The sequence below is a fragment of the Bombyx mori genome, chromosome 8 (genome assembly GCF_030269925.1).
Source record: "Bombyx mori chromosome 8, ASM3026992v2".
Taxonomy (NCBI): Eukaryota; Metazoa; Arthropoda; class Insecta; order Lepidoptera; family Bombycidae; genus Bombyx; species Bombyx mori.
The window spans coordinates 13,913,240-13,938,383 of record NC_085114.1 but is presented as its reverse complement, the minus strand read 5'-3'; the positions used below and the strand labels follow the sequence as shown (position 1 = coordinate 13,938,383).

Below are 25,144 nucleotides of genomic sequence, written 5' to 3'. Positions count from 1 at the left end.
TTTACCACACTGGATGATTGCTTTGCAACAGAATGATGTTACGTAACGGATAAGGCATACAATATACCACGAGCAGACTCTCACTCACGGCCTTACGGATCCATCAGATCCAATAACCGTCGCATTATACACCTTTAGCTCTAACACTAGGAGCAGGCTCAGTGACTCTGGTAACCGTACTCGTCGAACTCGACAAAGAGTTCGATGTGCAACCTAACCTAAACATCAGTCCGCTGAGTTTCTCACCGGATCTTCTCAGCGAGTCGCGATTCCAATCCGGTAGTAGATTCATTCGCGAAGCAGTTACTCTTGAGTTGTTAGGTCTCTTTTGGGGGCGCTCGGGTAGCTGTTAGCAAATCCCACCCCGCCTGGCTAAGCCTTGTTCGCCCACCTGTCCTAGTCAACTGGAAAGGCCTTCGGGCCACTAGTGATCCCTCAAACATAAAAAAGATCAAACTCGACTCCCGAGAGTTTTTTTGACAAATATGTGATCGACTAATACAAATGGAAATGAAAAATCATCTTTCATAAGTTAACTAGTCGTTTTATTTACAGCTGCCAATTCTACCTCCAGACGCATTCATGGGTTCCCGCATGCCAAGGTGTCATAACGTTTTTTGTTTTGGCCAATTTCACGCTGGCCACTTTCATGGACCCGGGGGTTATACCAAAAGGTAAGCTTCAGAAGACTTTATCAGCGTCAGTTTTAATATTTTTATACCTTTTCCTTACAGTCTCTATCATATATGAGACAAGTACACCCAGATGGACATTCCAATATATGTTTTACCGAATTCCGACCGTGGTTATGGTACTAATCACTTGACTTGATAAACTGTTACTGAATTTCCGTATAGCTTTACCGAAAATTGCATTAGCGAATCGTTTCAATACGCAAATACCACTATTAAGTCTGCCTATCTAAATATTTATCTGATAAAACATGATGCATTCTGAATTCGATAAAAAAAGTAAAATATTTGTACGATGTAATTACGGTATGATAATTTGAAGAGTTTTCATTTAAGATTACGGAAGACATTTTATGAAATAAATGGAATTTCAAGGGAAGCCAAACTTATTGTTTATCCTCAATCGAAGCTTTAGGAGAGTCTTTAACGTTAGGCAGTGCTTCACCTGTCTCAATATCGATGTGTCGCTTAGCAGTTGATCCCAGACTCACGGGCTCTTGTCTAATTTGACTGCCTCTTAAAAATGTTGTCATCAAACCATGCATTTCGTAGTTATTGAAAGACCAGCCGCGAAACGCAATTACGATATCTTGTCCTATCCGAATTAGACCCGTTGAAGCCCAAACAAGTTCAACAAAGGCATATTTTAAAGCGCATTCGCTCGTCGTGGCCCAAAAGATAAGACGTCCAGTGCATTCGTATATAGCGATGCACTGGTGTTCGAATCCCGCAGGCGGGTACCAATTTTTCTAATGAAATGCGTACTTAACGAATGTTCATGAATGACTTCCACGGTGAAGGAATAACATCGTGTAATAAAAGTCAAACCCGCAGAATTATAATTTGCGTAATTACTGGTGGTAGGACCTCTTGTGAGTCCGCATGGGTAGGTACCACCGCCTGTCTATTTCTGCCGTGAAGCAGTAATGCGTTTCGGTTTGAAGGGTGGGGCAGCCGTTGTAACTATACTGAGACCTTAGAACTTATATTTCAAGGTGGGTGGCGCATTTACGCTGTAGATGTCTATGGGCTCCAGCAACCACTTAACACCAGGTGGCCTGTGAGCTCGTCCACCCATCTAAGCAATAAAAAAAAAAGTTTCAGTTGAGAAATAAATAAACTCAGAAAATTGGTAATTAAATACGATGAATTTTCGCCTTCGTTAGACTTACAGTTTTTATGAGGTAATCTAAATTCACCCATACAGCCTATTTCGTTTCTCAGCAAGAATCTCTAATCGCGAATAATTGTCGGGTCTGGTTTCATTTTCGTGTACCGACGTAATTCCGTAAAATAGGTTGCCTGCCGTCTGTAAGCGGCGGCTCCTTTGAATTGTTAGGAAAGCCGTCAATTACCGGGAAAAAAAACAGTAATTAGATACATTTTCTTTGATGGTTTGATTAATAATCGGCGTGTCTGGTAGAAATGCAGGTGAGCTTTGTAATGTTTGCAAATGTTTGGTAACATGATATTTGTTCGAAATTTTGAAATTGCTACATCATAACCGAAGTCTGAATACATTTGTTTTTCATTAGAATCCTCATTGAGCGTGGTTGTTACCAGCCACGATATCAAGTGGCTTGACCACTATAAGGACTTTAAAATAAATTAATATCTTATTTCGATTTGATAGAAATCGAATGCGTCTCTCCGTGTTTTTTCTTATTGCTAAAATGGATGGAGCTCACAGCCTGGCTGGTGTTAAGTAGTCACCTAAGTTCATAGATATTAACCACATCAATACTGTCACCCGTCGCGAGAAATGAGTTCTAAGTCTCAGTTTTTACAATAAACCTCCCTCGCCCTTCAGAAGCATTACTGCTTCACGGCAGAAATAGGCAGGATGATGGTGCCTAACCTGCGGTCTCACAGGACGCCCTTCCACCAGTGTTTATCTCTTGAAGCCATTAAATCAATTGCCATTCGACCAAAGGCCACGGTCGAATTTCAATGATGCTCAAAATAAAAAGTCGAGTTCTGGCCCTAATGTCGAAAATTACCCCAAATGGGGTAAAATGATATTTTGGGGGGTAAAAATGAAACTTTTGTGAGTAAAAAGTATATATTGAAGTGAATCTTCTTTAGAAACGTTAAATTTTTAATTATTGTTTTCTGTTCAAAATTATCATGGGGGCTTATAATATGAAAGATACTAAAAAGAAGCGATTTCGTATTTTTTTTGTTCTTCGCCATGGGGTAACAACAACTTACACAAAAATATTTTGGGGTAATAATTAAAAAAGTTCCCCGACCGCTGGTCTAGTGTGACGGTGATGATAGGTGATGATACGCGTTTCCAGCTCCACCTGACGAGGACCGAGAGGACGACTACAGAGCCCCTCTGTACCGTAGCGTCGAGATAAACGGTATAACGGTGCGAATGAAGTGGTGCGTCACTTGCAAGTTCTACAGGCCGCCTCGTTGCTCGCACTGCTCCGTGTGCAATCACTGTATAGAGGTCAGTTTTGTATGTCGTCGGACACGTGCCTGTTTAATTACCGCCCGTTCTAAAAAGCGTTACAGAGTCCAAGAGGCAGAACAAATTCAACGGGCTTCGTAAAGTAACGCTTGTACGTTTTTGAGGTGTTGTTTGCTTATTAGGCACTAGCTGACCCGGTAGACTTCGTAGTGCCTCAATCGATAAATAAAAGACCTAAACTTTTGTATAATATAAACTTAAAACAAACAAAAGGAATCCGTCTGATGGGGGACACATCAAAGGGAAAACAAAATTGTTAATTTAGTTTAATTCCGAGCATTTTCATATTTATCTACTTTTTAAACCTTCTCTAGACTTCCACAAATAATTCAAGACCAAAATTAGCCAAATCGGTCGAGCCGTTCTCGAGTTTTAGCGAGACTAACGAACAGCAATTCATTTTTATATATACATATATAGATATTAGGTATTACAATGTCCGATGTGAGGACGGAAGTGATGACTTGGAAATTACTTGGTACCCCGCAGTCGATGAAGGCAGTGACGTCATATCGACTCCGATTCTGAACGCTCTAGTTGCGCGAACCACCCGCTCAATAAATGATTGTTTTTTTTTTGTTTTTGTCCGCAGACATTCGATCACCACTGCCCGTGGGTGAATAACTGTATAGGTCGTCGTAATTATAGATTTTTTTTCTTCTTCCTCATATCTCTGTCGATACACATGCTGAGCATATTTGGTCTCAGCTTGTATTTCATTATGAAGCACAAGAACTTAACGCAGGTCGAGCCTATTGTGTCGTATCCTTTTTGTAATGTTGTTATTTGTGATGTATTTTGAATTTTATCGTGTATTAGGTTTAGCATGATCTTTAGTTGCATTGTTAGGCGCGGCGATGGCGCAGACGAATCGCAATGTCGAATATAATCGACCTTGAACGGTCGAGATAGATTCTGGTAATGTAGAGATCACATCGCCGTATGTACGCATCAAACAGCGCTAAAACAGTCTATTACCAGAGCGTCTGTGGGACGACGGGATGGATGTAATATGCTCTGCGTCAACCCTGTCCCGCCGTCCCAATAACTCCGACTGGGCTCCGAGGTAGGGCGCCGGCTGTGAACGGCAGGGGTTTTTAGTGAGGTTCAACTCCCACATACCCCAACTGCCGCGCGGGTGGGGATTCGGCGATTTTCTCCTGTGGAAAAAATTTACCACAGCGTGGAGCGATACAAATCTTACCAAACGAAAAGCGATCTAAAGCGATGCCCCATAAAGTGCAGTTTTCGTTAGAACATAGTGAATTTGTACTCCTCCTCCGCGGTTTCTCAATGCTCAAGGCGAGTGATGATCACTCGACGACGTTTGGTCGTATCTGCCGAATCTGTGGGGTCGAGAGTAGTGCAGATCTGATCAGTTCAATCTGCATAGTGCGTTTTATTTATATTTTGCTTAGATGGGTGGACGAGCTCACAGCCCACCTGGTGTTAAGTGGTTACTGGACATCTACAACGTAAATACGCCATCCACCTTGAGATATAAGTTCTAAGAATAGTTACAACAGCTGCCCCACCCTTCAAACCGAAACATATTACTACTCCACGGCAAAAATAGGTAAGGTGGTGGTGTCTTCCCGCGCGGACTCACAAGAGGTCTACGACCAGTACATATATATACTAGTGATAAATAGTAATGAGTACGAAAATATATTTTGTGATTTCGATACCACTGTAGTAAGAACATAATGTGATATTTGGTAAATATTTTTGTGATTATGATTCTAAGAACAGTCAATAAACTATCTATGGTATTTATTCGGAATACTAGTTCGTACCAGTAATGAGAGCGGTATAAAAAATGGGTTGAATGAATTCGAACACTCCTCGACAGCAGATCGATAAGGTCGAATATAATTTGATTAAAAATCCTTAATTATACTGATTCATCTCAAATTACTTTTTTATTATATCGACCTTTTAGGCTATAATTCAGCATTTGAATTAAAGGTTATGTTATCCTTATGAATGCACAGAAAGATTTTTATTTTATTGCCTTTGTAGACAGACAAGCATACGGCCCACCTGATGGTGAGCGGTTACCGTCGCCCATGGACTTCAGCAATGCCAGGGGCAGAGCCAAGCCGCTGCTGGCCGCTTAATACTCTCTACAAGCCTCGTTTGAAGAAGGACATGTCATAGCGCTCGGGAAACACCGTGGAGGGGAGCTCATTTCATAGCCGGATGGTACGTGGCAAAAAAGATCTCTGGAAACGCACTCTGGATGACCGCAGTGGCTCCAGGTAGTATGGACGAACTCTACTCCGGTGGCGGGCGGTGTGATGGTAAAAATGAGATGACGGTATCATCTCGAACTATTCCTCAGAGCACTCAGGGAACCGAAGTCCCTCCGCAGACCCAGAGGTTCCAAACGATCCGTTAGAATGGGATATTAGATATACTGTATTAGAATCAAATGTAATATTAAACATTCAAGAAGTTACAAACGTGAATTTCCTCTACATAATTGTTTGGTATACCTGCAGCTTCCAAATAGATAATTTAGAAATTCATTTTCAATTTTCGTACATACCTTAACTCGAAACCCAGAATGGTGATAATGGGTGTGATAGCTTTATTAGCCATACCGATATTTGGTCTGACGGGATTCCACATGGTGCTCGTGTCCCGTGGTCGGACCACCAACGAACAGGTCACCGGAAAGTTCACCGGCGGCTACAATCCATTCTCGAAGGGATGCTGGAATAATTGCTGTTACACGCAGTTCGGACCTCAGTATCCGAGGTATTTATCCAATGATTGTTTTTTATCGATAAATAGATGGGAAGTTCGCAACTTATTGCATAATTTTTTTTTATTGTTTATATGTGTGGACAAGCCCACAGCCTGATGTTAAATGGTTACTGAAGCCCATAGACATTTACAACGTAAATGCCGCCACCCACCTTGAGATATGAGATCTCAGGTCTCAACATAGTTACAACGGCTGCGCCACCCTTCAAACCGAAACGTATTACTGCTTCACAGCAGAAATAGGCGGAGTGGTGGTACCTACCCATACGGACTCACCAGAGGTCCTACCACCAGATGATGATAGTTTGATGATAGCATGATAATAGTTTTTCTAATTATTCGAAGTATTAGAGATATTAACTTGTCATTAATACTAATTATAAGTCTTTAGTAATGGTAGATGCCGATATAAAAATTGAAAAAAAGGCGCTAAGAGTACATTATGAATATACATATATAAATTAATTATTGTTGTGTGCTTTTGTTCCAATAATTGTTTGATAATTTTGTATTTTCGTCTTATTTCGCGATTTTTATGCAGCTCGTTGTAATGAATTTAGTTTTCTCTGTCCAGTAAGATGGATAGAGTGCCCTTATTGTTAGATTCGTTGTGCCTTTACATCTTTGAATTATGAGTTTTCACCCCTCGTTTTGAGGCTGTCAGCTATGCATGTGTGTATCGGATCCCCCGAATACGCTCTCGATGCTTTTATGCTCTTCAAGCACCAGTTACCGTCCACGTGGAACTCGTCGATTACGACGAAGAGTTCGACGAGCGAACTAACCCATAGACACAGCCCACTGAGTTTCTCGCCGGATCTTCTCAGTTGGTCGCGATCCGGTGGCTAATTCTGCGAGGCATTGCTCTAGCTAGGGCCAGTGCTATCAAACTCTTAAGATTGAGCCCCGTGAGCTCATCTACCAGCCATGGCCTAGCTGGAATAGCCCCTTAGGTTACCAGAGAATTGGGAACGGAAGAAAATGTACGTATGTCTGTGTGTGTAAAAGTCGATGCCACTTAAGAACTTTGTAGCACGTAACAGACGGAATTCGTAATTGTCCGTAGATACGATTCCGTACTAAAATGCAGCTTGACAAAACCTCTATATGATTTATGACCTAAATCTTAAAGACGCTACAATAAGTTATACGGGAGACACATAAATGATATTTTGAATATTGAAACATATGAAACATAAGAACTGGTGAAGCAATAGCTTTAAATGTTATTTCTCATTACAGAGCAACTCAGTTTGTGCTATAGTTTTACTGGGCTAAACTTTCTTTTATTGTCCACAAAATAATACATTATATACATATGTCCGCAGTCTGGTCCGACCGTCAAAATATATATACAAGAGCGGCAAGAAACGTCGGGAAGCGTTACCGCCGGGCGCTCACTCGGCCTCCGCAATATCGACGATAGCGACCGACACGCAACACCAGGTAAAAACGTACACGGCCGACAATGGAAACGCTCACCGGCCGCAGGGACCTCACGCGCATTACAACAAGGTGAGAGCCAGACGCTTCGTACCGCTTAACGATAGGGCTGTGCCTTATCGATCAATTACGTATGTCGATGTTTCGTTGAGAGAAAAATCGGCAATATCATCGTGTCTTTTACGGTAAAGTAGTGAAAATTCAATTTAAGGCCGTTTTATTCAAGTATGGAAACATCTTAATATTTGCAATTTTAAGAATAGTTTAGTATCGATAACGCACATTCCTTATTTAAAGAAAAAAAACTCTTAACCAAAATTTTGTTATCGTAACCATTCTTAGTGTAATTGATTTTTAAAAAAAATCTTGGTTTCGAGTTTGCTAATGTCTAAAATACGCGCTCGATACATTTAGCTAGGTTCCGTTATCCGATAGCCACTTGGCTAGTTTATTAAGCTGTTAGGAAAAGGAATGTTTTTCCTTACTTATGGAAATTTTAATTACTTTTGTGGTCATGTATGTGTATATATATAATTGAGTTTCCCACTGTTTTTTTTCTTACCTGAAGTCAATAAAATTGTTATATCACTCTTAATAAAAGCGAGCAATTTTAATAAACACAATATAAAATATGTAATATACAGCACAACACATAAATGAATTATGTTTTTAAAAAAATGAGTATTTAGTACACTGACAGTGTTGTATAGATTAGGCTAGACTATTTGTCGTGTAGACTTGATCACATTGCAACTTGATTAAGGCTAAAATGATTAAATTCAAGTTAAAATAATTAGCTTTCCTACATTTAAATACATAGATGATTAAATGATAAATATATTCTCCAATAATTTAATCACACGCTTTTATGTAGTAATAAAATGGCTAGTTTCCACAAACAGAACGTAGTAAATATTTCATTTAGTTATCACGCTTTTAGAGCAAATACATACCTTCAATTCACTAACATAAATTATAATTTAGATTGGCACAATGCACTGTGTACACAATTCTAATGTGAATTGAAGACATGGTATGTCTGGCTCTCTACTGAATTTTTTTACTGTTTTAATTTACTTGTAAATACTCGTAGGTATGTAAATAATTATGAATAGCTTTATTATCTTTAGTTTCGGTTTAACGACTTATTTTAATTGCTGAATTATATGTCAGAATAGTTTTTTTTTATTGATGACGATTAAATAATTATTAAATTAAAATTAATCATAAAAAAGGTATTAAATGGAAATATATAATTTTCTGGCGAAATACTTTAAAATAAAACTCACTTTTTCAAAATATTCAACTACCACTGAATTCAATAAGTACATTTTTCTTTTCTGGCAATACAAAAAATGATTAACAAATATTGATTAACGAATATTAATCACATTAGTGAAAGTAGATTTTAAAAAATTTAATTTTGATTTTTATAAAACGAACGTAGTTTCAATAAATATTCTACCGTCTAAAAATAAATAACAATAGTATTTTCTTCAGTTTTTGCGTTTCGCGGACATGATTAAAATCTATTTGTGATATCGTATTTACTACACTCATATTGCAACTAACTTCGCTCAATAGACTTTGAAAGTTGTTGTGAAGTATTTGGAAATTTGTTTTAATCGAAAATCAATATTTACCCATATATGTGGAGTCAACTGACTCTATCGTACTCTTGGTGTATCCTAGGACACATGTGACATTTTTGAAAAAGCGAGGATAACCACTTTACGCTCTTCAAAAACTAAATTATCAACTCAGAGCCCAGCTTCAAATATAAGGAACAAAGCCATTTGCTGCCTACCTGTCTGATATCGAACATATTTATAAAGAAATGATAATTAGGACCTGAAAAAAAAACTTCAAAAAAGAAGCAGCATTGACGAACTCAAATCTTGAATCTACATATCGACGCTTGAAAGGCAAACGTGACAAAGCGACAATGCGTGAACTTTACAGTAGACTAATTTAAAGATGAATTACCTGAAAAAAAAAAATATTTTAACGAATCTAGCTGTATGATTGAAATGATTTTAATAGACCTAGAAATATATTTTTTTGGCGCATCGAATATGGTTATTGCCTATCATTTATGTACAAAGCAGTTATTGTCGCTTAGTCACGTTTGCCTTTCAAGCGTCGATATTTAAAATATCACCTATTAATATGCTTTTCAAAAAGACTTGGATGAACTGTACGAAAGACGATACGGGAGAAGAGATTGGGTGCAAAGATGACGTATGATAGACTTCACACATAGGCATATTAGGGCAGGAAAAATAATATGACTGCGCTTCAGATAAATAAAAATGATGTTGCTCACATCCTATCTATGGCTCGGGCATGTAGTATGTATAGAGCAGAATCGGGATGTAAAACGGGTGTTCCGTAGGGACGCCGCCCTGTAGGGAGGCCCAAGTACCGCTGGTCTGACGCTGTGGAAGGAAATTTACGTGAGCTCCAAGTGTCGGAAGGCCAAGACCCACTACGGAGTCATAGCGCCAGTCCAGTAGTAGTAGTAGTAGTATCAGTTGTGATTAGCACATGTCCGCGGTGTGCAGCTATCCCCCGGCGGTGAGGAGCACGAAGGTGAGATGGACGGGCCCCGCGCGTCCCAGAGCGCGGACTGCGAGCCCACGCCGCCTCCGATACAGCGACGGGGCTCCGCGGCCAATCTGTTCCCGCCGGCTGAACCGCATCACCATCTGCCGCCGCGTCCGCTACATTATCCGCGTTTAAGTCCACTATCGAGGAACACAAGGTGAGCTCGTTCTCATTTATTCACACGAAGAAATGTCATGATTAAAAAAATACTTTAGAAATATTACTCAATTTTTAATCACCTTGTTGAGTTTATGAGTTTTTTATTTATACGAAAATTGAATATTAAATTGATTACTAACAAAAAAGGAAATAAAAGAGAATTTAAATGGTAAAAACAGTATGTGCAGTTTCGAATAAACACAAACAAAAAAAAAAATCCTATACAGTAATAAAGCGCTTCCCGTGTTCGAATTTGAATTTTATTTGCGGTTATATTAAAGCACTTCTTTAAGAATGTCTAATTCAAGAGTTATAAACCTATCTCAAAGACTTTAACCTATTTATGTCTGAAGTAAGAAAGTCGACAAGATATCAGTTGAGTAGTTTATTACCTACATGGATTTAAAGTCTATGAACCTTTGCCCTACATTTTGTGTTCGTGTTTAACAATCTCCAACAATGCACTCTTCTAGCCATGGCACGACCACGTCAGGGTACCGGGTCGTGATGGAGCCGCTTCGGTACGATTCAGGGTCGAACGGAGGAGCTCGACCCTCGCCCACGATGCAGCAGAGGATCAAAGCTCTAGGCGTGCCCACGCCCTTAGCGGTCAGCCCTGTGAGGAGGTATGTTATTCCACAATCACGGCAACAAGAGTAGTGATGTGCGACCAAGATCATTAATATTATCGATAATTTTTTTTTTTATAGAAAATCTTGCTTACACAATTTTTATGTTGTCTAAAACGCGAAATGTAATTCAAATAATGATCGTGATCGCTCTCAAGCATTACATTCGATTAATATATCGAAAGGATTGTTTTCGAATGATGAAATATAATCGATTTAGAAACGAAACCTTGGTAAATAATCCTTATCGATATCAAGAAACAAAAACAATTGATATGTTAAACTTTATTTACTTATGCTTTAAAATGTTACTAGATCAAAAAATTTATATATATTCAAAAGATTAAAGGGTAATTGGCGATGTAACAATAACCGAAAAGAAGAGAATTGTTCCCATTACAAATATAGGTATTTATGTTGTTTCCCATTGTCACAGCCTTTTCCGATCATTTAATAAACAAATATACTTTACGTCTTTGCACAGATGCATATTGAAATATAAAAAGTTATCGACCTTTTTAATATAGAGTAAAACTTATTTTGACACATATTTTGGCATTACAAGAAGTCGGTCAATATCGCATCTGTACAAAAATGTTTGAACGTAAATTTGAAATTCCTTCTATCCACCGGGAATGCATCGCTTCTGGTTTTTTTCCTTTTCGTTCAATGAGTGTTTATTTGCATGTAAAATGTTTTGCAACACTATATTATAAATGTATAGATGTTTTTGTTTTCTATAATTTGGGAACACTAATTCTATAAAGATAGTTTAACTTGTGATTGGTGTAATAGCTTTTAATAAAGTTCGCTTACATTCAAGTCCTCAGTTTATTACTGATTTAGAGTGTAAGGAAAATTATGTTAAACATAAAACAAAGGTAGTTGGTGAACGTGGTAGGCGAGGTCGTTGACCGCTGACACCCCGTGTTGGCTCATTTTTATTTGTTTTACATTGCGGGTAGCGCCTAATCCGGTAAAAACATTTGATTCTTTAATGGAATTTTTATTAATGTTTTCATATAAGGATCATCAGTACTGTCTGTCCTCTTTCTTTACGCTTTCCATGAAAATATCACTTGTTTTTTCTTTCATTTTTTTTCGACGTATTGACATGTAAGCGAACTTTTAGATTAGGGTGCTGGGTTACCACCATGAAAATAATATAAACAGTCATAAAAAATACATTTTATAACAATTAAAATGAACTTTTTACATTTCATGGGAAACAAGAATGACGACAGTTTATAAAATATCTGTGTCCACACGACTGTCGAATTAATAATTATTAACCAAATTAAAATATCAAAATCAATTGATATAAAGAACAAACTAATATAGAATGTAAAATAATTAATTGGATGTAAAATAATTGGTTTACCGCTTGCAACGCGGCAGGTGGACGTAACGCATAGAACTCACATGAGGACGGTAATGCATAAGTCTGTTTTTATTTATTTATTTCTTATTATTTTGGTCTCCTGTGTGTGTAAATATGCTTTATTTGAATTGAGTGGATTTATATTGATTATAATTATACAACACAATTTTATGGGAAGAATGAAATAAAGGTGCTAGGAATATCAGGTAATACGAACACGGAATAAAAGCAGCAATGTAAATTGCATTGTATGTGTCTTCGGCATAAAATAGCATCACGCCTTCTCTCCGCATGGGTGCCGCAAAAGTCGACTTAGTTATTGTTACGCGCTGAGGTTTGGGATAAATAATAACTTTCACCGCAACTATGGAAGGAGAACCGTCTCATATGGGAGAAGCTTGAAAAAGTCTCCCACTTTCAGCACTAAATAACAGTTCAAAAATCCTCCAGAATGGCGCTAGCGTAGGCACAGGGAGTTCAAAAATCCTCCAGAATGGCGCTAGCATAGGCACAGGGTATGATACGAATTGAGCAGTTGTTAACTGATTAAAGTATGCTGAGTTAGGAAATTTAATATATTTAATGACTAGAGTAGTTAGTGACAGTGTAATATATACAAGATCTCACATGTTTACGTAGTCCAAACTAATTTCGTCAATATAACCTAAAATTATTGGTGTGGTAAAACGTGGGGACATCGATTTCATTTTCTTATCAGCTTTAAATAAAATAATTTGTGATTTTGTAATGCTTACTGTTATAAAAGTTCTTTCGTTCTTTTTTATTTCTCTATGTTATTCTAATAACTTTCAGCGCATTTTTTTAAATTTACCCGGTTGCTACTGTAGCGCCATCTTTATTTAGCAGATCTTAACGGACACTTTTTCACACACAGAGACGGTTCTCCTTATCTCTACCCTCCATAACCGAAACCCAAATAAAAACTCAATTTAATTATTATTATGAAGGTAGACGTCAATATCACAATTCACTTCTTTCGGTTCGCTTCGGGTGGTCCGTTCGCTGTCTCGCTTCGAATAGAACAGATTACTAACCGCCTTCATGTCGTCTCTGTAACGGTTTTTTTAGTCGACACATGTCTACAATTTTCCAGAACATTTCCGATAGTATTGGTGGTAGGTCCTCTTGAATCCGCACGGATAGGTACCACCGCCCTGCCTGTTTCTGCCGTGAAGCAGTAATGCGTTTCCGCTTGAAGGGTGGGGCAGCCGTTGTAACTATACTGAGACCTTAGAACTCATATTTCAAGGTGGGCGGCGCATTTACGTTGTAGATGTCTATGGGCTCCAGTAACCATTTAACACCAGGTGGGCGGTGAGCTCGTACATACATCTAAGCAATAAAAAAAAAGTACTAGTTGTTACGGTAACCGTTTTGGCTATTTGGCGTCAGATGGCGTTATTGGTACGTGTCATTCCCACGGGAAAACCACAAGGGCAGTAGTTCTTGACCCGAGGTCGCGGGTAATTACTCTGTAAGAAGTTTTCGTTCGTGTATTGTGTGAGGAAGAGGGTTATTAGTCCGTCCATATTGGATATTATTTCCTTGAATCAATATAAATCCACTTGTTACTTCATGATGGATGCACCAAATGCTAATAAATTTTCTAATTTTGATTTTTTTCGACAGATTTAATAGATTTTATTTTTTAATTACACGTTTGATTTTATAAGCATTTATTAATTTATTTGCTGAATGTTTAATTTAACTTACTGAGTAGCCTAAAATATGTTTTATTTTTTTAAATGTAATATAGAATTTTGGTTTTATTCCATAGAGATTATTATTTTAAAATATTTTAATTATATATGTATTTATCAAAAACATATTCGTTTTTTTAAGCACCATGTGTGAATTTTTATGTAAAAATTATATTGCAAGAATTACTTCTTTTGGAGCTTGAAGGGATGCATGAGTTATTACCGATATGTTTATCGATGAAATGTAGATATAGCACAGTACTATTAGATGATGAAATGTGTTTTTTTTTTCTTTTTATTTGCAAGCTGTTTTTTCACAAAGGACCGAAGGCGTAGCGCAACCCACTGTACAATGGCCGGCTACCAACGATTGTCTATGGTCGATCTGTGATCATAGATATTGAGTTGGATGGTAACGCGATTTTTTAGTAACCAACATATATTTTTTTTATCCTGTTCAATGTTAATAAAAAAAGTTAATAAATCCATTATGAATTTGACACTGCATTCACGGGGTTGTTTATGGATTTGTGACGCACGATCCGACATCGTTTAGTAACTTTGCAGTGTTACCGCTAGATGTCATTGCTATGATTTAAGTACGTTTGAAATTGTTTATTATTACGACCATCCGCCATTTTGTGCGTTGCACTATGCTTGTAAGGTGTCGCTTCTTATCCTGTTGAAATATTAAAGACTAACATAATTTAATGTTTTAACGTTCCCGTATTGAATAAAATAGAATTGACAAATGATTAATTTCAACAGGATAAAGTACGCGATGCAAACGTTAGGTAGCAGCTTGTAACGTAGTAGTGTATGTATTATATTGTACAGTCGTGGCATGTGGCGTTGGCATGATCCCCGCAGCCGCAGTGGCGGGCCGCTCTCGGACCCAAAGTTCGACGTTCAGAACCCGGTCGATGCAATGCTGTTGTTGTTTCGCTCTTTGTACACATAATCCAAACGGATCACATGTATTTCCGTAGTTAAAAAGGGAAGCGGTCGATATTAACTGAGTATGTACCGAGTTCGAGCGTATCTCGTCTCGGGGATAGTTCGAGTCACGTTCTGAACGGCGAGTCCCGGGGCGGCCGCCATCGCACGTGCAAACGCTTCGCCCCGCAGCTCCCTTATCCTTCTGTCCGTAGGCCGGACGATAACGATAGCGAGGGCTCCGACGAGCTCGCGCGATTATACCCCTGACCTGAGCGCCGCGCCCGACAGGTCCAACCCGGGCACGCCGACGCAGCCCCGCCGCCCCGACTTCATCGGCGTGGGGCGCGGCTCCCCGCAGCGCCGTTTCCTCTCCGAGGGCGAGCTGCTGCGGGAGCCGGCCGAGGACGTGCGCGAGCTGGCCGCCTCCCCGCAGCGCGGCGCCTACGCGTGGGCGGAGCGCGGCGCCGTGCGCGTGTTCCCGCCGCAGCCGCCCGCGCCCCGCCGCCCGCGCGCGCCCGCCGCCCCCCCGCCGCGCGCCGTGCGCCCGCTGTCCTTCGTGCGCGCGCTGGAGATGCAGGACCAGCTGGAGGCGCGGGAGCCGTCCGCCGAGCCACCGGACCGCGCCTCCGTCTACGATTGCAACTACGAGATCTCAGTCTGAGCCGCAGTGTTGTGTTGTTGAACGTTCCGATGGCTACGCGGACAATTAAAAATTATTAATACTCCGTGTTTTCTATATGTTTTAAATGCTATTGCCGGACAATAAGTACTTAACGGAATTGACACTGACGCTCATCTGCCTCTCGTGTGTGTGTGCCGGCGCTATCCGGCCTCGTTCCACAGAGCGCACGGACCGGACAATAGTTCAAGGAACTGGACCGTTGTGGAGTTGAATATGTGCCAAATATTGCGTAGTCACGGTTGTGTAGCTTAGCGCACGCGGTGGACGGCTCTCCCCCTTCCCCCCACTTCCCACAGACGTTAATTCTTCGAACTTTATGTCAAATTTAAACTTCGATGAGATTAGCGACCGGCCCGCCCCAGTCGTTGACGAACTCCGACGAATGAACCTTCGAGCTCGACATCGCAAAGGACACTCGACGAGTGAAACTTTGTAAACGAAAAATAACAACACAACTTAATATAATTTGTTGCGTTTCAATTACATTAAGAACGTAAGACTTATGTTTTTAATTTAATCAATAAATTATACTAGTAAATTAATGATAATGACCTTCGAATGACTGGGATAATACATATATAAAAATAAAGGGAATGTTTTGTTTAAAATTCTGAAAATGTTGACGGCATGCGATTGCGATGACGTTTCGTAAGTCTGTGGTCTGGGGCCAAATGGGTCATTGTTCTTTGTAATTAAGGATTGAAACAATGAGTCATCAATAACTATACAGTATGAAAGCGCGCCTTATACTGGGCTTTTGAAGGATTGTCTACAAACTAACAGACTTTTAGCACAAAAAGAAATTCAGTAAAATGGCGCCACACTAATTATATAAAAAAAAAACCTAATTTGATCCTTTTAGCTCCAGGCCACAGATTTGGTTGTGTCAAGAAAATTAAACGAAAAATAATTTAGAAAATATTTGTCAATAGAACCATAACGTCGTACGTAACACTTCCAAAGAACATTTAAAAGAAAACTTACAAATCATAGTTTCGAATTTAAGGATACGTCCTCGCAGTAATCTTAACGTGCGACCTTCTGGCTCTGAACAATATCCAAAAGTCTATGTTGAGGTTGCGTGTTGTTACCCAATTTGATTATAAAATTGATTATATTTTCAATTTTTTCGATGTATGCCAAGACAGTGGGCACCGTTGAAATTTTGTGAAGAGATTTATTGTAAATATTATTTAATTAAAGAGATATAATAAATTTAGTGGGTAAAGGATGAAATTTGAAGTTATCACTATAGCAACACATAAAAAAAGATTTTTTTTGGTATTTTTTGACTGAAGTTAATTCAAAAGTTTCGTGACTTTAATGACATATGTACACAGAATATGTAGATTGTTGACAGTTTTCGATTCGCTATGAAGAGAAGATTATCTTTTTTAGGTTATATTTTTATTAAGCCGCATAAAATTTGACTGATGATAGCGCGAATGATTAATCGAATGTGATTTTAAATTTCATCCTGCTAATGTGTCAAGCGAACAACAAACCATGTATTGTATATTGTATTAAAAACTGATATATACAGGGTGTCCCAGAAATAATGGATAACCCTGAAACACCTCTTAGTAGAGCTATTGGGGCCTAAAAAAAACAATAAAAAGAATTCTTAGGTAGTACCCAAATTAAAAATAAAGAAAAAAATACCAAATTTCATGATTAAAATTTAAGTTCGATTAACTTTTATAAAAAATTACACTCATACGATTTCTCGCATATTCCTTAGTATAGTCCATGTAGAACATTATAACACCAAAAAGCCTCTGATTTCATTTATTTGTAGCTGTTGTATATTCCAGAAAGGCACAGCAGTATGGAAAATATCAACTTTTTTAAATACGTAATTTGGGTACTACCTGAAGATTTTTTATTATTTATTTTCATTTTGAATCGCCAATAGCTCTACTATGAAGTGTTCAGTATTATCCATTCTTTCTGGGACACCCTGTATGTATGTGTTCGGACGCGCTAATTACGGAATTACCTGTTTTATTTGACTTATTTTCCTTGAAACTTCCCATTTATTGGGGAAAACGTTTCCGTCACACTTCACACTGCGACCGAAATTAGAGTCTTTGTGCGAGTGAAACCGCGACGCCTTGTTAGTTTAGCTAGAAACGGACCGCAAATTAATAATAATCAATATTGACGGTTCAAGATAAAAAATTAAGCGATATATACAAAGACTAGAATTGTAACTATACAGTTGGCGATAGTCTCAAAAGATTTCATACAAAAACCCCGTAATGTATTTGACCGAGAATTTTTGTACGACGCGCAATGTAACACAACGCGAGAGAGTTGCCAGCTGTATTCTCTTAGCAATGCTCACACAGGCATTCGTTGGTCAGACATTATCGCTTAAATTTTAATATAATCTCAACTTTACCTCTGGAAAACATTAAAAATGTCTCCAAAATGTAAATGTCGTTAATAATAAATATAGAATTCTTGTCGCTATCCCTCCAGTAGTTAAATGCAATGTTGCCGTATCCAAGTTTATGACGTAGGTACGTGTTGCCAACATTAATAAAATAAACCAAAGGTTTGGGCGTTTGAGTGAATGGAATCGAAAGATGACATTGATTACATTTTAATAAAAGTAAATTTAAATGACAATGCTAAATCGCTTGATACATTCCCAATTGTATAGAACGAGGTTAGACTAGTTATATGATAATTATTGTTTTGTTTTTAAGACATAGTTAATGTAAATATCTGATGTGAATGTAAAAGAATAAGAACAATTTTTGTATAGAGAACATGTGTAATAGAATTGTTGTGAATAATAATTATAATGATACATATATGTATATTAAAAAAAAACAAATGAATATTATTAATCAATATTTTATATTTATTTCATTTCTGTGCCAGTAAATGCGATTTTTTTTTGTTTTTTTTTTTTTTTCAGAACATACATATCAGTAGCGTGTTTTAGTTTGCACGTGGTTTTGTTAGAACGGCCTATTTTTTTTTCACTCGTTTCATTACAATGGTTTTCCGATTCTCGCAAAATTAATCAATACAATATTGATCACAAATGATATGCAATGATGAACCAATTTGATTAATAAATACATTTTGTGGTAGGTACGTAGGATTTTTTAAACTTGTTTCACAAGATGGTTGTTTTTGGAACGAAGTTCCCTAACCGGGGAAAAACGTCCGTAACGTAAGATTTTTATTAGTAATGCACACAGTGTACGACTTAACATTGTAATAATGTACAAAAAAATAACATTGTTTATCATTCATTAACCACGATCTCAGAGCGTTCGTTTGCGCAATACACTAACTCTTATGCAAACAACCGTGAATGAAGTGTACCACAATAAGTTCGCACGTTACCGAATGACCGTGGGTTGTTGCTAAACCTCCAGTTTTATTTTCTTTATACCTCGAATAGAACTTAAAATAAATATGGAACTTCGTTCCTATCCGGTGTCCCACGACACCACACATCTTTTTTATTATTGATTATGAACTAGAGACAGAAATTGTACACGAAACTTGATTTATTTTCAAAACCGTATAGTCAATATTCACGCGAGATTCTTTCTTCAAACAAATTCTATCGAATATGTTATTCTTGTTTTCATTTTAAAGTTATTTGTGATTATGATTGAAAAAATTACTTGAATTGGACTCCACATGTTCTGACTTCCTTACACATTCCGTTCCATATATTTTTTTCTAATATAAATTACTAGACAGACTAATGTTATTTTATATATATATTGGCGCGTCAGTTTCGGAACGTGCTCTCGTACTTAATACTAATATTTTCTGAGATTACCTTGTGTATTGGATTTGAAATTATATTTGTAAGTCATCGTGTGAGTAAAACTACTATTGCAGGTGTTCAAATTTAAATGTTCGCTTTAAAACCTGTTTGGTGTTGCCATGATAACGTTCGCTTCGATTTTTTTTTCATGAATCATTCTAAATTTAACCCTTAAATTCGTTTAATTTTGTATCTTATCCTTATTTTCCATACCAAATTCAATTTTTTCGTCAAAACAAATTGTTTTATCAGTAATGAATGATTTTCACAATGGCAACTTAATTGGAGATGGTGGTACAAATCGATTTAAGGGTTAAATTGTAATTTAAGCTTCAACGTGTAAGGCCCCCGTTTCTAAAGAACTGTCCATTGTTGTGTGCATAAATTGCATAATAATAAAATATAAAGATAAATATTGTATAAAACAGAATTTAATATAAAGGTGTCATTTTATTTATGTGTACAGTTAACCATGTAGTTTAGATAAAATAATCTAATGCAATGTTTAAAAAAAACAAAGCAGTGTGGCCAAGAAAAAAAAGGCAAAATGCTGAAATTTATACCAAATTTTTAGGGATTCATCAAGTAAGGCAAAAGTTATTAAATTTTCTTTGTTTATTGAATAGGCAAAAGAGAATGCGGGAAACCTAATATATAGTGGTTACCGTCACTCTCGCGCACGTGTATATCTAGAATGTAACTGAGCCTATGTCTTCCCTAAAAAACTCCCGAGTACTTTATGGTGAATGAAGGCTTGTCAGCGGCACTTAATTGCTGAAATTATTGAGTGTCGGTCAAACAAAGTATTTACGAAATAACTTTTAAACATTGCATTACGATTATCATGAGATCTATTGTACAAATTGTTCAAATTTTCATAAATTTGATTCGTTGAAATCATTAACGTGTTGCAGTCAGTATTCGTACCCCGATGTAAATGTATATTTCGTTCGAGATATTAATATACTTTATGTACGATTTAATTTTAAAAGTAAACCAAACCTAAACTTATATTTGACTTCGTACCTAATTATTAAGTCATTCACTGCTGGATTTTTTTATTTAATTCCCGAAAGAGTAACTGCAGTGGAAAAACAAACGATTTTAGCGAATTTTCAGTTGTTAAAATATCCTCATTCAGAAAGCTGTCTTCCAAAGACAAAGTAAAATTATTATGCAAATACAGCAGGAAGCAAAGGATTTTTTTCAAGAAATTCTAACTTAATGATTTACTTCTCAACTCTGAACTTCAAATTCATCTATATATGTGTTATATTTGAAAGAGTCCTGCACTGCAACACTTGCACGTAAAGGCTAGGTTGTACCAATGCAAAGTCGTTGATACTGTATATTGTGACAAGTGTTTTATTTTTGTATTTTGATAATGTTTGTGTATATAATTTTCTTATTTTATTGATATTAAATTCAATTAATCAAATTTTGTTTTACTGTTATCTCTTTACTGATCCATTTTTACTGGTGGTAGGACCTCTTGTGAGTCCGCGCGGGTGGGTACCACCACCCCGCCTATTTCTGCAGTGAAGCAGTAATGCGTTTCGGCTTGAAGGGTGGGGCAGCCGTTGTAACTATATTTGAGACCTTAGAACTTATCTCAAGGTGGGTGGCGCATTTACGTTGTAGATGTCTCCAGATGGGTTCCACTTACCACTTAATAGTCCAAGATCCCAGGGCCACCATACGTCACGTATGTTCTGACGAACGTAATGTGGCCGATTGCGTAGTGTTAGTATGTACTAAGAACGCATGCCTACGTGCTACCTTGCTTAGACGGCCAATTTTCAGGTATCAGATAAGGGTGGGGCAGCCGTTGTAACTATATTTGAGATCTTAGAACTTATCTCAAGGTGGATGGCGCTTTTTTTTTCCTACCTAAGCTGGTAGCCTTGAGAGGCTATTCCAGCGTAACCCTAACGTTTGTAGGTGAGCTCACGGGGCTCAAACCTGATGACGTTGCTAACACGAACCCTAGCAAGAGTCGTGCTTCGCAGAATCTACCACCGGATCGGAAACGCGACCCACTGAGAAGATCCGGCGAGAAACTCAGTGGGCTGTGTCTGAGAGTTAATTTACTCGTCGAGCCCTTCGTCGCAAGCGACGGGTTTGACGAGAACGGTGACCGGGGATGGCGCATTTACGTCGTAGATGTCTATTGGCTCCAGTAACCACTTAACACCAGGTGGGATGTGAACTCGTCCACCCATCTAAGCAATAAAAAAATATGGGCTACCATATTTAATAATTCTCTTAGTCTCTTATTTCTTTGGGAGGAAAGATGGATGTTTACCCAAAGGCGTTTTCATGACCTTTCGGATATAAGCGAGCTCGGACTTAGTTGAAAGGGTAGAGATTTGCTAAAGACTACCTGAACGTCTCCTGAGGCCTAAAAATTTTATTTGCGAATGAGTCATGCTACAGGGTCAAAATTGCGATCGTTTTCAAGATATAGCAACAACTTAGTCAAAGCTATAGATTATGTATCGCTTCGAGCTCTTCGGCGAGTCGGTGACCTATATTTTGGTCGCTGCTAGCGTTAGCAGAACCGTCCAACATCACCGACAGTAGAATAGGTGAATTCGTCAGGATTTATCTAGGGCGACGGCGGAGGGTGGCAGCTCGGTGAGCCAGTGTGTTTAGAGCTAGTTTTTTAACATTCTCGATAGCGTAAAAGTTAACTCAAACTTCTATGGAGTTGGAACAGCACCCCTAGCGGCAAACGTAGGCAAGCGTTCGAACTTCATACATATTTGAGTTAACTTTTACGCTATCGAGAACGTTAAAAAACTTGGTCTAAGCACACTGGTCAGTGGTGCCTACTATAAGGGCACTATCGTGTTACCTTGCTGTTATGAAGGCGCCTATAGAGACTAGATATGAACGAAGCCTACTGACGCTGCCTTCTCACGGATAAGTTCAAGATGCAGATAATCGATGCTCTACCTTCCTTGTCTAATAAATCGGGATTGTAATGTTCGAAGAAAGGGCTAACTACTATATTACGAGGATTACAGTTTACTCTGCTTGCCAACGGCGAAAGCGGCGCATCTCGGACAGACTACACAAGGAACATACGGTAAGCCTACTTTAATCTTCAGGTAAGATTTTTTGGAACTGAATAAATTCGGTTGTTTCGGAGGCCTTGCCGCTTTACCAGGACGGGTACGCGAATTCACAAATATTAAACAGTTAATAAACTACCGTTATTACACATTTAAACCTGAAGAAACACTAAATAGACAAAATAAAATAATTCACACAACTTCGCTTCTCACGTTCCCGCCAAAAGTCCTGAGCATCGGTAAAAATCGGAAATCTTTCAAGTGTCAAAAAAAAATCAGCTGTCAAATTGGAGTAAATTTGTTAATGGTAACACTAATTCTTTCTATGTCAACGAGTAAAGGGAATGTGAGTTTTGTATTTTGTTGTATACATAATCTCGAAAAATCCATAAAATTGGTTTAAAAATTAACTAAAAACGTACAAGTATGTTAAATTTGTGAGATACTAATAGTAAGAACGTGAATATTTTTCCTTCTCACTGCAAACTTTTACGTAGAAACTGAATTTGAATCTGTGTTATTCTTACATTTCAATTTGTTTTCAGTGCATTACATGTGATTTACTAGTAGATTAAAACTCAAATAGCAATCACGAAGTGTTTAAGCATAAAGGAGTGTTTAAATAGCCTTATTTCCTTGAATACTGGTGGTGAATTTGTAAATACCAATCTTAAGGTTAGTTTTGTTTTTCTCAGATCCCTCCAAGATGGGTAAGATAATGAAGCCGGGTAAAGTAGTGCTGGTCTTAAGTGGCCGGTACGCGGGTCGCAAGGCTATCGTAGTCAAGAATTACGACGAAGGTACCTCCGACAAGCCGTACGGGCATGCTTTCGTCGCTGGTATCGACAGGTACCCCCGGAAAGTGCACAAGAGGATGGGAAAGAATAAAATCCACAAGAGGTCCAAGATAAAGCCTTTCGTGAAGGTAAGATTCCCTTTTAATATTGAATTAAACTAACGGCTGGTTAATTAGTATATAATATAGTATATGACCATATTTAACTATTCTAAATAGATAGAACTGAAGTTACTAAGACCAAAGTTATTGAAATGAAATATTTAGAAATTCAATTAGTGCTACTTTTAGGGTTTAAGTAATCTCGTGTTGATCAGATACAATATCATGACAAAAAACGCCAAATTGAACCAAAATAAAGGAAGGTTTAATTATGTGTACAGGACACTCTAAAACTAAACAAAATATTATTTTAAATTTAAATCAAACCAGGATAAATGCGATAACCATTTTATTAACAATTTTGGGCAACATCATCTTCATGATTGAAAATAATATCCACGAGTATTGCTCAAATGTATTATAAAATTTCAGGTGTAGTTAATAAAACTGACATGGGACTGGTCAGTGTAGCAAATCTTGGTCGAAAATTGTGTCCAGCAATGGATTTCTATTAAAATTTATAGTACTTTTGTGTTATTTTTGTGTGAATAGAAGACATGAATGAAAAATTTACAATAGAGCAGCATTATTGTGATTTTCCAAATTTGTAAAATGCATTCATTAATTTTCAATTAACTATAAATATCTTTATTATGAAATATTTAACTAATAAATGATATATGTGTTTTGATGACTGTACAGATTTGTTTTTTGTAGACTTTAATACTGTGTTTTGTTCAGTTATTAAATTAGCTTTGGCAAATATACCCCAGCCCGAATAGTGTTTAACATATTTACCATAAATACCATAATATTAGTGCAGATACTTAACACAGTACAGTACAAAAGTGTGTGATATGAATTCGATTGCATTTGCATAATGCCATACAGTTTTAAATAGACTGTATCACTGTTAGAAATGAGGAGGATTATAATATTTGTAGAATGGGCACTCAACATACCCTGCCACTAAATGTAAAGTATAATTGAGGATATTTTTCTATTAAAACAGAATATTGCAAGAGGTAGTAAAGAAAAGGATTCATAGTCCCTTATTGAATTAAACAATTGACAATTATTACATACGGTATTAGAGATTTATATTAATATAATAATATAAAAACAAAAGCTTGTTATCTTGATTTTTACGAACAATCTTAAACAGTGCTTGTTAGTGATTCTTATAGTCTTCTGTTCTTCCTTTAATTTTAATCAACTATTATAAGTACTGATGTAATCATGTTTTTAGATTTTTCTGTATTCATGTATTTAAAAAAGTGCAAGTCTTGAGTTTCTAAACAATTCTTCTTCTTCTTAATTCAATAGAAGGACTTGTAATAACTCTTGATTTTTTAAATTTCCATCATTATTGGACTGCATTAAAAGGTACAATCATTGCTGTATAGTTATTTGAAAATATCTGTTTTCTGTTTCAGGTTGTAAACTATAATCACTTGATGCCAACACGTTATACAGTTGACTTCAGCTTTGAAAAATTCAGCGCAAAAGACCTGAAAGACCCTGCAAAACGTAAGAAGCTGCGTTTCAACACGCGAGTACGTTTTGAAGAGAGGTACAAAAGTGGGAAGAACAAGTGGTTCTTCCAGAAGCTTAGGTTCTAAGTGTAATTTTAAAAGAAAATAAACGTTACGTGAGTAATGAATACATTGTTTTATTGCACAAACTGAAACAACAACCTATCCACTATTTACTTATATTTTTTTCATAATAAAAGAGTTTAATTAAAACCTTATTTGTAAGGAATGTATTGAATTTTTTGAGATGTTCTTAGTATCTCTTTATTTTTTGCATTACTGGCGTTTGCTTAAAAAGAGTTTCCCTTTAGTGTCCAAAGTGCTAAGA

The 25,144-nt window shown here is 37.4% G+C and overlaps 2 protein-coding genes across 7 annotated transcripts in view; both read left to right on the top strand.

Moving 5' to 3' along the window:
• Positions 1-20,744, top strand: part of LOC101742583 (palmitoyltransferase ZDHHC8) — a 31,041-nt gene extending 10,297 nt beyond the window's left edge. Inside the window, exons 2-9 of one of the 2 annotated variants that reach the window (XM_038012393.2) lie at positions 556-674; positions 2,993-3,150; positions 3,764-3,933; positions 5,740-5,934; positions 7,272-7,458; positions 9,951-10,150; positions 10,626-10,778; positions 15,111-20,744. In XM_038012393.2, the coding sequence (XP_037868321.1) occupies positions 556-674; positions 2,993-3,150; positions 3,764-3,933; positions 5,740-5,934; positions 7,272-7,458; positions 9,951-10,150; positions 10,626-10,778; positions 15,111-15,483 (1,555 nt within the window). In that variant the 3' untranslated portion in view covers positions 15,484-20,744. Of the gene's footprint in view, positions 1-555; positions 675-2,992; positions 3,151-3,763; positions 3,934-5,739; positions 5,935-7,271; positions 7,459-9,950; positions 10,151-10,625; positions 10,779-15,034 lie in introns of both variants that reach the window. The other variant, XM_038012394.2, reaches the window with a different exon arrangement.
• A 1,920-nt stretch (positions 20,745-22,664) lies between these two features.
• On the top strand, positions 22,665-24,944 carry RpL27 (ribosomal protein L27). Of its 5 annotated transcripts, none has more exons than XM_012697922.4 (3): positions 22,665-22,807; positions 23,079-23,308; positions 24,718-24,944. In XM_012697922.4, exons 2-3 carry the CDS (start codon positions 23,090-23,092, stop codon positions 24,901-24,903), a joined length of 405 nt encoding a protein of 134 aa, XP_012553376.1. In that variant the 5' UTR covers positions 22,665-22,807; positions 23,079-23,089; the 3' UTR covers positions 24,904-24,944. The 5 variants fall into 5 exon arrangements, with proteins under 5 accessions (XP_012553376.1, XP_012553377.1, XP_021201937.1 ...); XM_012697923.3 differs by having other exon boundaries at positions 22,677-22,834; XM_021346262.3 differs by having other exon boundaries at positions 22,690-22,842.
• Positions 24,945-25,144: the final 200 nt, after the last annotated feature.

Excerpts from the sequence above, each read along its gene's own strand:
- RpL27 (XM_012697922.4), top strand. The coding sequence starts at position 23,090 with ATGGGTAAGATAATGAAGCCGGGTAAAGTAGTGCTGGTCTTAAGTGGC. Across the intron at positions 23,309-24,717 it reads AGATAAAGCCTTTCGTGAAG|GTTGTAAACTATAATCACTT; the intron begins GTAAGATTCCCT and ends TTTCTGTTTCAG.